General features: G+C 43.8%; 1 protein-coding gene across 1 annotated transcript in view; it reads left to right on the top strand.

Annotated features, from left to right (window-relative positions):
• The first annotated feature begins 8,717 nt into the window (after window positions 1-8,717).
• LOC119428949 (ribose-phosphate pyrophosphokinase 2) overlaps window positions 8,718-13,015 on the top strand; it is a 5,675-nt gene continuing 1,377 nt past the window's right edge. Inside the window, exons 1-6 of the mRNA XM_037696658.1 lie at window positions 8,718-9,007; window positions 10,878-11,061; window positions 11,852-11,950; window positions 12,028-12,152; window positions 12,223-12,396; window positions 12,470-12,629. Of these exons, the coding sequence (XP_037552586.1) occupies window positions 8,886-9,007; window positions 10,878-11,061; window positions 11,852-11,950; window positions 12,028-12,152; window positions 12,223-12,396; window positions 12,470-12,629 (864 nt within the window). The 5' untranslated portion in view covers window positions 8,718-8,885. The remainder of the gene's footprint in view (window positions 9,008-10,877; window positions 11,062-11,851; window positions 11,951-12,027; window positions 12,153-12,222; window positions 12,397-12,469; window positions 12,630-13,015) is intronic.

The following is a 13,015-nucleotide window of genomic DNA, read 5'->3' as shown; positions in this document are numbered from 1 at the left end:
AGATTCACGGACGTGTTTTAGCCTTTGATGTAGCTTCCCCTTGGCGGAGTCATCGCTTTGCAGAAACACTTGGAGCCGAAGCTCGACAGCCGAAGCTCGACAGCCGAAGCTCGACAGCCGAAGCTTGACAGCCGAAGCTCAAGAGCCGAAGCTCGACAGCCGAAGCTCGAGTCCGGCGCAGGATTCCTGAATGTTTCCCAAAAAGCCGAGCAGCCGATGCATGAGTCAGCAGTTTACGGTCCTCGTTAGAACGAGGCTCGATGTTTACGCCTTTTAACGAGCCGATGGAGCGTCGGCCACTACCTGAGCGTGAGCCGAACGTGTCCGGGACGTCCACAAGTTTATTTTTCTAGGGTTTTATGTCGGTTTGTGTCATCCGCAGCTTCTGTTTCCGTGTTTTCATCCGTTGGGCGGCCGGCGGTGCTTTTCTTGTATTTACGGAGAACTCGTCGTTTGGTTGTGGCTCCTCCCCCCGGCCGCTCTGCTCCCGTCGTGTATTTAAACGCGTTTGCGCCGATTCCTCCGTGGAAACTTTATTGACGTACGACAGCTACGATATTGTGAGCGGGGAAAAAACCCCGCTGTGAACAGAAGAGCAGCGCGTTTTCCCGCCATGCGTTTCTTGACTCCGTTGCCCTAAAACGCACGTCGTCCTGCCGTGCGCAGGACCACGTGCACTTTGACTGTGATGACATCATCTTTGACGTTTAGTTTTCAGATTAAAGGTACTCATCACGAAGTGTCGATTGTGATTATGAAATGCGGGTATGCACTTGGTGTAAACAAAGCACTTAATCCATGCAGAAGCTTCGGTCACATGACTCACGTAACAAACATGGCCGCCGAAGTCAAAGTGTCTCTTACCTGCACATCCTACAAATCCAAAAAAGTACAGTAATACATAAATATTTTATTAAAATTGCCATAATACAACATTTTACTCATCACATAACAGGCATATTTTATTTTGAACTAAAAGCGAAACAGGAAGTGACATCACAGAGGAACTTCCTGCTCTTTGGAGTCTTCATCCCTCCGATAGAAACTGAAAATAATCTAAAACATCAGATTATTCTCTGCCGTCTGTTAGCTGTTGTAGCTCTGTTCCCCTTTAACGTCACTTCCTGTTACCGACATCACTTCCTGTTACTGTGCTTGAGAATATATCAACAGCTGTTCGTCTCTGCAGCACAAGTTTGTTTTTTCAATATGTCGTAACGTTATCTTTCCAAACATGCGTTCAGATCTATTCCAAACATTTGACGTCAGGAACTTAAAAGTCACTTTGGCTGTTTTCGTAAGCTAACACGGTAGCTAGCATCTGGCTACAAATATTTATTTTAAGAACACATTAACCAATGTTTTTGTCCCGTCTTCATGACTTTGAAATGAGTACCTTTAACTTTTACAAAACTCTCTTTTATCATTAATTCATAAACTTTCTAACATTCCACTCATTTGGTTAATTCAGCTTCTATCGTTTTTATTTTTTGGTTAATTCAGCTTCTGTCTGTTTTTTTTTTTTGTTAATTCGGCTTTTTTCGTTATTATTTTCAATTAATTCGGCTACTATCATTTAATTTTTTTTTTTTATTGGGGGGGGGGGGGTCAGTTAATTTAGCTTCTTTTTTGGGTGGGGCGAAATTTGGCTTTTCTGTTAATTCAGTTTCTATCTTTTTCGGTTAATTCGGCTATCATTTTTATTTTTGGTTAATTCGGTTTCTAGCTTTTTTTGGGGGGGTTAATTCGGATTATATATTTTTTTTTAAATAATTTTTCTGTTAATTCGGCTTCTATCGTTTTTATTTTTCGGCTAATTCGGCTTCTGTCGTTCAGTTTTTTAAGGGACTCGTGTCGGTCGCTCTGCTCGACTTGAACTCTTTGCATGGTTTGTGAGTCAGCATGCCTGCTTGTCTATGTAACGAAAACAAGATTTAAAATGTATTTGCACAACAGAAGAACACTGGAGGACTCCAGCGCCCGGCAGGAAGGCTTTCTTCTTCTTCTTCTTCTTCTGTGGATTTTGGACGTTGAAGCGACGCCGCAGTTTGAACTCGATCCAGCGCTTACGGACGGCGTAAGATGGACACGAAAACAAAACGCTCCCAAAGAATGTTCCTCCTCCACGACAACGGATCGGATTATAAAAACAAGTCGTTTGATTGTCACGTCCACCTCGGCCAGTTTTTATATAAATATTAATATAACCACTGTGGCTCAAGAGCAAATCCTGTTTACATGAAAATGGATTTTAAAAAGTTATTTTTGTTTGTTGTTTGTCTCTGTTGATGAAAAATGTTCTTTCTTTGGGACCTTCGCTTCGGACGTCTGACACCACCTACAGAATATATTTACAAACATCGACCGGCGTGTGTGTGTTTTATTATCATTATTATTATCTTTATTGTTATCATCATCATCAACGTTATTATTATCTTTATAACATTATTATTATCTTTATTGTTATCATCATCAACGTTATTATTATTGTTATTAACATTATTAACATATTTTTATTATCTTTATTGTTATCATCATCATCAATGTTATTATTATCTTTATAACATTATTATTATATTTATTGTTATCATCATCATCAATGTTATTATTATCTTTATAACATTATTATTATATTTATTGTTATCATCATCATCAACGTTATTATTATCTTTATAACATTATTATTATATTTATTGTTATCATCAACGTTATTATTATTGTTATTAACATTATTAACATATTTTTATTGTCTTTATTGTTATCAACATTATTATTATCATTATAACATTATTATTGTCTTTATTGTTATCATCAACAACGTTATTATTGTTATTAACATTATTAACATATTTTTATTGTCTTTATTGTTATCAACATTATTATTATCATTATAACATTATTATTATTATCTTTATTGTTATCAACAACAACGTTATTATCATTATTATTAGTGTCATTATTATTGTTATTATCATTATAACATAATTGTTGTTGTTATTAGTAGTAGTATTGATATTGTTGTTATTGCTAATGTTATTATTGGAGCCAGATGTTGAGCATGTTTGGCTGTATGTTAGCATAATATCTCCTGAACCACTGGTTGGATTTTGACGAAGCTTCAGAAACTAAACGTCGGCTGTACGTCTTCGTGTTGACCTAAATCAAGATGGCCGCCACAGCTGGTCAAATATAGCTGTAACTTGCAGCAGCTAAATGTTGGCGTGGTAGTAGCTGATAGTCGTCCTCCACACCTCCCTTGAGATGACCCACATATTCAGAAAAACAACATTAATATCTTTTAGCTCGTGTTGGGCTGAGAAGGTTCAGAAGGTTTGTGGAGGATCGACGGCAGGAGGTCTGAATCGATCCAACAGGTGACGGGGCGTTCAGGCTCCTGGCTGTCTGCTGGAAAATCATGTTTTTAACAGGTTGCACTCAAAGTCCACGTTAGTTCAATCTCAGATAATCAATGGGGCCTGATGTGGAGGACACGGCTTCTAATCTTCACTGCGCTTAAAGAAACCGGACCAGGTCCGACTGTAGCCGGTCTCAGGCGACTTGAGTCCAAGTGGAAAATCTGGTTAGGAGGCCCAGAATCACGAGGCTTCCGGCAGGATCCGGGCCGTCAGCTGACTCCGTTTTATCTGCAGAGTCTGAAGACAGAAACGTTCGATACGCGTCAGAAAAGGAAGGAGACGCTTGAAACGTTACTTCAAGCAGCTTCTGTGAGCTTCGGCTCATTTAATCAAACAAAAGACCGAAAGGTGAAGTTCGGCTGTTTCAAAACTGATTTTATAAAGAATTTTAATTTAATATGAGACATTTACGTTTCAGTATTTTATGTCATAATTACAAGCTAATAACGTCAATGAATGCTGAAATTTTTCAATTTAATTTTCAGTTCATCTTTTATTTCTACAGGTTAGTCTCACTGAGCCTCGAGGACTCGTTTACCGGAGAGACCTGAATTAAACAAAGAGTGAAGACAACAATGGACAATCATAAAAGGAAGGATGCAAATTGAAAAATAAATGGAAGTAAATGGTATTTTAAAAACGGAACAAAAACAGCAAGATTAGGAGGCGATGTAGAAAACTAAAAACAGGAACATCTGCATGAACTGAACAGATGTTTGAAGCCACTTAGAGAGGTCAAAGGTCGAGAGCTTCAGGTGTTTTTACAAGATATTCCAGGAAACAGGAGCGGAGGAGGAGAAGGTCCTTTTGTCTAGTTCAGTCCTCATTGAGGGAACACTGCAGGTAATGATGTCCTGAGAGCGCACGCTGTAGCTGCACTCACACAGAGACATGTAGGAGGAGATGTATGAAGGCAGCAGACCAGGAAGTGATTTAAAGATGAAAATGTACCAGTGAGAGAGTCTGTGTGAAGTTAATGGTGACCAGTTAACCAGTGAATACTGGGTGCAGTGGTGGGTACGATAATCACAGCCAGTTATGAATCTTAGTGCACCATGATAGACAGCATCCAACATCTGCAGCATCCAACATCTGCAGGGTTCTTGTAGGAGCGTTCATGTAAATAATGTCACCATAATCAATGGAGGGAAGGAAAGTCACAGATACAAGGTGTTCCTCAGGGTTCAGGGTTAGACAGGATCTGTTTCTGAAAAATAAACCCAGTTTAACTTCCAGTTTCTTTACCAAGTTTTCCACATGGAGCTTAAAAGAGAGATGTGAGTCGACCAAGATGCACAAATATTTGTAGGAATCAACAAACTCAGTGGGGACACCATTTGAGGATAAAATCAGAGGAAGAACTGCTGGGACTGATTTCCTATTTGAAAAAAGCATCCCTTTGGTTTTGTCGTCGTTTAGGACAAGTTTGAGGTGAAACAAATCAGTCTGGATGATGTTGAATGCAGATTTCAAAAGCTGGAAAGCCTTAGCAACAGTTTTAGCTCGACAATAAACAACTGTGTCATCAGCATAGAAATGTATGGATGCATCAGGGATGCTCTGACCTACATTGAGAGTGCGTCCTAAGACAGAGCCTTGTGGTACACCATTGTTGATTGTTAGATAACTGGAGGAAGTACCATTATGTTGAACACATTGCCTCTGGTCTGAGAGATAGTTAGAGAACCAACCAATGGTGTGTTCTGAGAAACCAGTTTCTGAGAGTTTATGACACAAGATGTTCTGATCCACAGTGTCAGAATCTTTAGACAGGTCTAAGAAAAGTGCAGCACAATAATCTTTAGCATCCAGTGCTTCAACAACATCATTAAGAACCTTCAGTGAAGCAGTGGTTGTGCTGTGTTGTTTCCTGAAACCAGATTGATGTGGAGGTAAGATGTTAAATGAGTCCAGATACTTTTTGATTTGAGAGTTTATCAGTTTTTCTAGAACCTTGGCTAAAATGCAGAGTTTAGAGATTGGTCCATAGTTGTTCAGTGAGGGGGGGTCTCCTCCCTTCAGCAAAGGAAGAACAAAGGCTGTTTTCCAAGTGTCTGGGGTGGAGTTTTGTCTCATGGACAGGTTAAAGATGTGGGTCACAGGGACTGTGATGATATGAGCAGCCAGCCTTAAGAAATAAGGTGGAAGTTCATCTGGACCTGCAGATTTTTTAGAGTCTAAACCTTTTAGCAATTTATTAACCTCACTGACTGAGAACGGAGAAAGAGAAAGGTGTGATTTTCTCAGGATTGACTTGTAGATTTGATTTGTAGATGATTGACTTTTAGGTGAAGAGGCTGATCTTCCATTAGTAACTGTTTCAAATAAAGAACTAGAAGCAACAAAATGTTTTTTGAAACTGTTCAAGATCTTGTGCTTATTTGACACAGGAACAGAATTAATGAGAAGTTGTGATGGGAGGTCAGACGAATGGGAGCTGCCAGAGAGAGATTTGATGGTTTTCCAGAATCTTTTAGGATAATTTAGATCTTTGGAGGTCTGAGATAATAGTTACGTTTTGCGGCTTTGATGGAAGTTGTGCATTTATTCTGCTGCTATTGAAAGTTCAACCAGTCAGTGTTTGAACCAGAATGTCTGGCTGTGGCCCAAAGCTGGTCTCTCCTGTGCAGGAGGTCAGCTAGCTCAGGAGTAAACCAGGGGCTGTCTCGTCCTTCTAAGTTTTAGAAATAAAAATTACATCAGCACCAGATGAACAGATCCAAATCCTCAGCATTTCAGGTCTCTCTTGTAAATGAGTTCCCAAGGCTCAGTGGGATTAACCTTTGTAAATAAAGGTTGAATGAATATTGATTTTACAAAGGAGGCTATGTGCATTAATGTTCAAGAAGTGTAGTCCCGACATGTTTTTAAAATCTTTTGGTGTGCTGTAATGTGTGTGGGTCCAGGGTTACGCTGAATCTCTGACAGCAGTAACAACATTATTAAACATTTTCTTGTTGTTTTTTACGCAGATGTGTAGTTACAAGAGTTAATATTGTGGCACTTGGCCCCCATAATCAATCCATGGGGACAAGAAGTTAGCTTCCACAACTCTCTCCCAGATCTTCATCGTGTGGTTCATCAACTCAATTCCCCTGTAGTTGCTACAACTCTGTACATCATCCTTGTTCTTCAAAATGGCCACCAGCACTTCTTCTCCATTCCTCAGACATTTTCTCACACTCAAATATGTCATTGAATATTTGAGTCAAGAACCTCACTGCCATCTCTCCAAGACATTTCCAAACCTCCACTGGTCATCAGGTCCTACTACCTTCCCTTTCTTTATTCTTTTCAGAGCTTTCTGGACTTCACCCTCACTGATCTTTCCCACTTCCTGGTCCACAGTTTCTATGACCTCTACTCTTCTTTCTCTTTCATTCTTTAGCTCCTCAAAGTTCTCCTTCCATCTTCCTGTCACACTCTCCTCACTTGTTAGAACATTACCATTCCTATCTTTAACAAGCCTAACCTGCTGCACATCCTTTCCAGCCTGATCCCTCTGTCTCTCCAATTGGTACAAGTCCTTCTCGCCCTCTTTAGTGTCCATTCTCCCATACAACTCATCATACACCTTCTGCTTTGTCTTAGCTGCCTCCCTCTTTGCTCTACGTCTCATCTCCTTATATTCCTGTCTCCTCTCTTCAGTCCTCTCTCTGTCATATTTCTTCTTGGCTAACGTCTTTCTTTGAACATCTTCCTGCACTTCACTATTCCACCACCAGGTTTCCTGATCATCCATTCTCTGTCCAGATGACACACCAAGTACCTTCCTACCTGTCTCTCTAATTACTGTTGCTGTAGTAGTCCAGTCATCTGGAAGCTCTTTCTTACCACCCAGAGCCTTTAACAGCTCCTCTCTGAATTTATCACAACATTCTTCCTTCTTCATCTTCCACCATTTGGTCTTCTTCTCTGATTTGACTCTTTTTCTCTTCTTCACAGCAACAGTCATTCTACACACAACCATCCGATGCTGTCTGGCCACGCTCTCCCCTGCCACAACCTTACAGTCTCCAATCTCCCTCAGGTTTCCTCTTCTACACAGAATGTAGTCGACCTGCGTACTCCTTCCTCCACTCTTATAGGTCACTCTATGCTCCTCCCTCTTTTGGAAACAGGTGTTGACTACAGCCATTTCCATTCTCTTGGTGAAATCCTCCACCATCTGTCCCTCCTGGTTTCTTTCCTTGACACCAAACCTATCCATCACTTCCTCATCCTCTGTTTCCTTCACCAACATGTCCATTCAGGTCTGCTCCATCACCACTCTCTCCTCCCTGGGAATACTCTCTATCACTTCATCCAGATCTTTACAAAATGCATCTTTCTCCTCCTCATCACATCCAACCTGTGGAACATAACCACTGACGATGTTTAGCATCAGACCTTCTACTTCTACCTTCAGACACATCACCCTATCTGACACTCTTTTCACCTCTACTACATTCTTTGCCAACTCCTCCTTCAGGACCACCCCTACTCCATGTCTCTTTCTATCCACACCATGGTAAAACAGTTTGAACCCTGCTCCAATGCTGCGAGCCTTGCTGCCCTTCCACTTGGTTTCTTGGACACATAAAACATCTACCTTCCTTCTCAGCATCATGTCAGCCAGCTCTCTACCTTTGCCTGCCATTGTCCCCACATTTAGAGTTGCAACCCTCAGTCCTACATTCTTGACTTTCCTCTTCTCCCAGTCCCCTGACACGTTTCCCTCCCCATGGTCTTTGACTAGCTAACAAATAACAGAAAATGTTAGCTAAAAGTAGGAAATTGTTGGTGTGTAGCCAGAAGTAGCTAAATGCTAACAAAATGAAGGAAAACATTCACTAAAGCCAATAGTGAAATGCTAGCAAAAAAATACAAGTGGCTAAAAACGGGAACTATAGCTAAATACTAGCAAATAGCAGAAAAATGCTAGCCGAAAGCAGGAAATAAATACTAGCTAAATGCAGCCAAAGGCTAGCAAATAGCAATGAAAAAACGTTAGCTAAAGCCATAAGTTTTGAAATGCAAAAGCAAGAAAATGTTAGCTAAAAGCTAAGCAGCTAAAAGCCGAAGTAGTAAAATGCTAATTGCTCAAAATTACAGCCTAAAGTGAGAAATAAAAAGCAGGAAAATGAAAGTTAAGAGTTTAAAGAATATATTTCAAAATCCATAAAGTTCAAGTCTGTCGGTGTGTGCGCTGCGAACGACTCTCAGCTACTACCACACAGTCGGTCTGTAAACTGAAGTGGCAGCCATCTTGAGCTGCCTGTGCGGCGGTGAACGGGTTATTTTGCTAACAGCCGCGCAGAGAGCGGTGAGCTCGGCGGCCAATGAGCGGCAGGAGCTCCCTCTGCGCCATGCCGCGGCAGTAGCAGCTCCTCCGTCCTCACCAGCGGGGAGACCCCCCCCTCCTCACATCGTCTGTTCCTCCTCCAGCGAGCCGCGCCGGTTCTGTCCCGGTTCTTCTCGGCCGTGAAGATGCCGAACATCGTGCTTTTCAGCGGGAGCTCGCACCACGACCTGTCCCAGAAGGTGGCGGATCGGCTGGGGCTGGAGCTGGGGAAGGTGATCACCAAGAAGTTCAGCAACCAGGAGACGTGGTCAGTTCGGTGTCGGATGTCTTCACGTGCTCCCCGCGGCTTCTTTAAACGCGTTCGCGCGTAAAATACAATCTTTTATTTTAGTTTTTTGGAGCGAAAACTGAGCTCCTGGCTCCGGTTTTGTTATCACGTGTTTCAGTTAGCTTAGCTTCGAGCTAACGGTAATTCACTGGGGTCCGCTCCATTTACATCCCCGGAGGCTCCGCTCGAATTCAGCGGACTCCCCCTGGACCAACACGCCGATAGAAACACACCAGAACCGTTTATACCATCAGTGAAATGTAAACTTAGCAATAGGGCGCAGGGTTTTCTGGCACTTTTAAGAGCTCAACTCGCCGCCCGCCTCCACTTCCAGCCGGCGCTCAGTTAACCGAGCGGACCCTTTATTTATCGGGCGGCAAGCGATTAGCTAACCACATGTAAACACAACAAGCTAGCAAGCTAATATGGATGTTTCCTTCATCGGACACGGGCCTGTTGCCCGCACTTGTTTACGAGTGTCTCGGTGTTCGTGCGCAGGTTCAATGGAGCAGTTCTGAGCTGGAGCTCGGCGGAAGTTCTTGTTTTGTCCGCTTGTTGCCTGCTGTGATGACTTTACCCGACATGTCGCGGCTGTTCCTGCGCTTTATAACCCGGGTTAACTTATTTCCCCCGAACTTTTCTGAACATCTAAGATCGAAACATGAAGGATTTAGTTTTTTAACTTTAATGAGAAGAGTTTGCTTTATGGCCTGGCTAAAATGCGCGCGTTTAGCCTGAAAGCTGAAACTTGAGGACCAGGTTGTCGGGGTGTACAGAATTGGACGCAACACCTCCGAGGCGGTGCAGCGGGAACGGTTCTTGGTTTTTACCGAACTCTGCCTGGACGGAACCGTTCTGCTGAGTTTCTGTGTGTCTCACAAGCTGTTTGTGTCCAAACAGTTTAAAATTAAAAGCGGAGTAGGCGAAAGTGACGTGTAGGGCTGTGTCCGATAATGGAAGCGCGTTCACGTTAATCATTTCCGTTTAATTTGGTGCAGTCACGTGACCCAGTATATGCGCTTAAATAAAGCGAAGTGTTTAAATCACGAGGTTCAAGGTGGGTCTTGTTAACTTGGTGCAGGTGAAGGTCTCATTAGTCCCGAGGGAGTCTGTCCAGAGAAAACTGATGTGCAGAGTAAAGTCCAAAACAAACATTTTATCTTCAGTTTCCTTTGATGTTTAACTGGGTCAGTTACTAAACATGTTCCCGTGCAGCGTTTGAGTTGGTGATGCAGCTGTTCAAACACAAACAGCTGGTTCTGCAGCAGGTCTCTGCTGGTCCAGGGTTCTGCAGCAGGTCCAGACCGTGATGCGGTCACATGACCGAGGCCGGCGACCCGCTGACCTTCACCTCAGGAATGTTCAACTCGTTACAATCTGGATTATTTAATCTCGTTGGGCAAACATCTGGAGCTCCTTGAAGGAACTTTAAAGCTTCTCCAGATGTTTGTTTTGAGTCTCTGAGCGCAGCGGCCATTTCCGCTCTGCAGTTCTGGACCGAGTCTTTATTTATAGATTTGTAAAAACTAAGGCAGAAGTTTTAAAAAAAAAACATGCTGACATTTTATTTGTCCCAGCAGGGTTGCCGTAGCTGCTGTGGATAAACATGAAGCGGTCCGAATGTCTTTTAGTGAACTTCACTTGTTGATTTTTGGAGTACAGATCCGGTTCGAGAGTAAACATCAGCTGATCAGGAGTAAACATCAGCTGATCAACAGTTAGCACTCGTGCTAAGCTAACATTGGAAGCACCACAGCAGCTAGCGCGGTTAGCGTGTGTTTATCCCAAACTTCTGGTTATTGTTTATGATTCTGGAGGACTCTCCTTGCATTTCTCCTTCCTGTTTCAGTGTGGAGATCGGGGAGAGCGTGCGCGGCGAGGACGTGTACATCGTGCAGAGCGGCTGCGGCGAGATCAACGACAACCTGATGGAGCTGCTGATCATGATCAACGCCTGCAAGATCGCCTCGGCCTGCCGCGTCACCGCCGTCATCCCCTGCTTCCCGTACGCTCGGCAGGACAAGAAAGACAAGGTGAGCCGTTTCTGCTGTAGCTGCACGGTGGCTCAGCGGTTGGCACTCTTGCCTCGGAGCAACAAGGTCGTGAGTTCAATCCCCGGTTTTGGGACTTGGGGTCTTCGATGAGAACAATATACACGTTGGTGAAAAATCCTCAGAGAAAAACACAAGTCAAATATTTTCACTTTAAAAACAGAGGACGGACTAAATGTTAAATATTACATTTATTGTTTTATACTTCAATGTTTTTATTTAAATAATCTGAAAATGACGAAGCAAAATATAATTAAATGTTACTTTGAGCTTCATCTAATGGTTAATAGTTCGCTGCAGTTAAACAGAGTCGTGTGACCTGCGTGGGGCGGGGCCTGTGGGCGGGGCCTGTGGGCGGGGCCTGTGAAGGCGAACAAACATGAAACTGGGGAAACATCGTTTATGTTAAATAAATTCCTGTGAGTTTATCTTCAGCAGCAGCTCCACGTTTAAACAAGGTTATTAAGAAAACTCGTTTAAGATTCAAAGATTTTACGTTTTCTTCTAAATCAAATAAATTTTTACAGAGAAAATAAAAAACAAACAACTGTTGCTCCAAAAGCTGCAATAAAAACTACTTTTATAAAATATATATTTAAACAATAAAACATTAGGACCACTACAGACCTGGTCACCTCTGTGGACCGGCTGGTGATCATTTTAGATCTGAGGGTTCTGGAGGATCCACTGGACTGCAGGAGGTCTGACAGGTCCTCAGTAGTCCGTCTGTTCAACGTTGTCTCTCGTGGACCTGATCCGTCTCGTCTTTCAGAGCCGAGCTCCGATCTCTGCCAAGCTGGTGGCCAACATGCTGTCTGTGGCCGGGGCGGACCACATCATCACCATGGACCTGCACGCCTCTCAGATCCAGGTCAGTCCTCGTCAGCCGGGCCGGTCCTCCGATCTCTCAGGGGTCTAACAACCGTGTGGTCTCTGCTGGTCTTGAAGGGGTTCTTCGACATCGCGGTGGACAACCTGTACGCAGAACCGGCCGTCCTCCAGTGGATCAAAGAAAACATTCCTGAGTGGAAGAATTGCATCATCGTGTCTCCGGATGCGGGCGGAGCCAAACGGTAAGGGGCGGAGCTTCAGTCCTTGTTGTTTGGACTTTGTTCAGGGGTAAAAGATTCTGTCCTCTCTCAGGGTGACCTCCATCGCTGACCGCCTCAACGTGGACTTCGCCCTCATCCACAAGGAGAGGAAGAAGGCCAACGAGGTGGACCGCATGGTTCTGGTCGGGGACGTCAAGGACCGTGTGGCCATCATGGTGGACGACATGGCCGACACATGCGGCACCATCTGCCACGCCGCCGACAAGTGAGCGCCGCCTCGGAGCGGGTTTTCAGTGTTTGTAGCGACCCATGAACCGTGGCCTCCGTGTCTCCTCCAGGTTGATCGACGCCGGCGCCACCAAAGTCTACGCCATCCTCACGCACGGCATCTTCTCGGGCCCCGCCATCGCCCGCATCAACAGCGCCCCGTTCGAGGCCGTGGTGGTGACCAACACCATCCCGCAGGAGGAGAAGATGAAGGCGTGTCCAAAGATACAGGTAGCTCTCGTCAGTGTCTTACCTGCAGTAGATGGTCTCTGGTCCGAGTTGTCAGGTTATCGTTCTGCGCTGCCTCACGTGAATTTAAGGTTCTAACAGCAGCAGCTAGCTGTAGCATGTGTTAACAGCAGCTAGCTGTAGCATGTGTTAACAGCAGCAGCTAGCTGTAGCATGTGTTAACAGCAGCAGCTAGCTGTAGCATGAGTTAACAGCAGCAGCTAGCTGTAGCATGAGTTAACAGCAGCAGCTAGCTGTAGCATGAGTTAACAGCAGCAGCTAGCTGTAGCATGTGCTATCAGCAGCAGCTAGCTGTAGCATGTGCTATCATCTGCAGCTAGTTGTAGCATGTGTTAACAGAAGCTAGCTGTAGCATGTGTTAACAGAAG

Source organism: Nematolebias whitei, chromosome 23 (genome assembly GCF_014905685.2).
Source record: "Nematolebias whitei isolate Nwh7 chromosome 23, NemWhi1, whole genome shotgun sequence".
In the NCBI taxonomy this organism is placed as follows: Eukaryota; Metazoa; Chordata; class Actinopteri; order Cyprinodontiformes; family Rivulidae; genus Nematolebias; species Nematolebias whitei.
The sequence above is the reverse complement of the archived record's forward strand: the minus strand, read 5'-3'. Positions and strand labels throughout refer to the sequence as shown.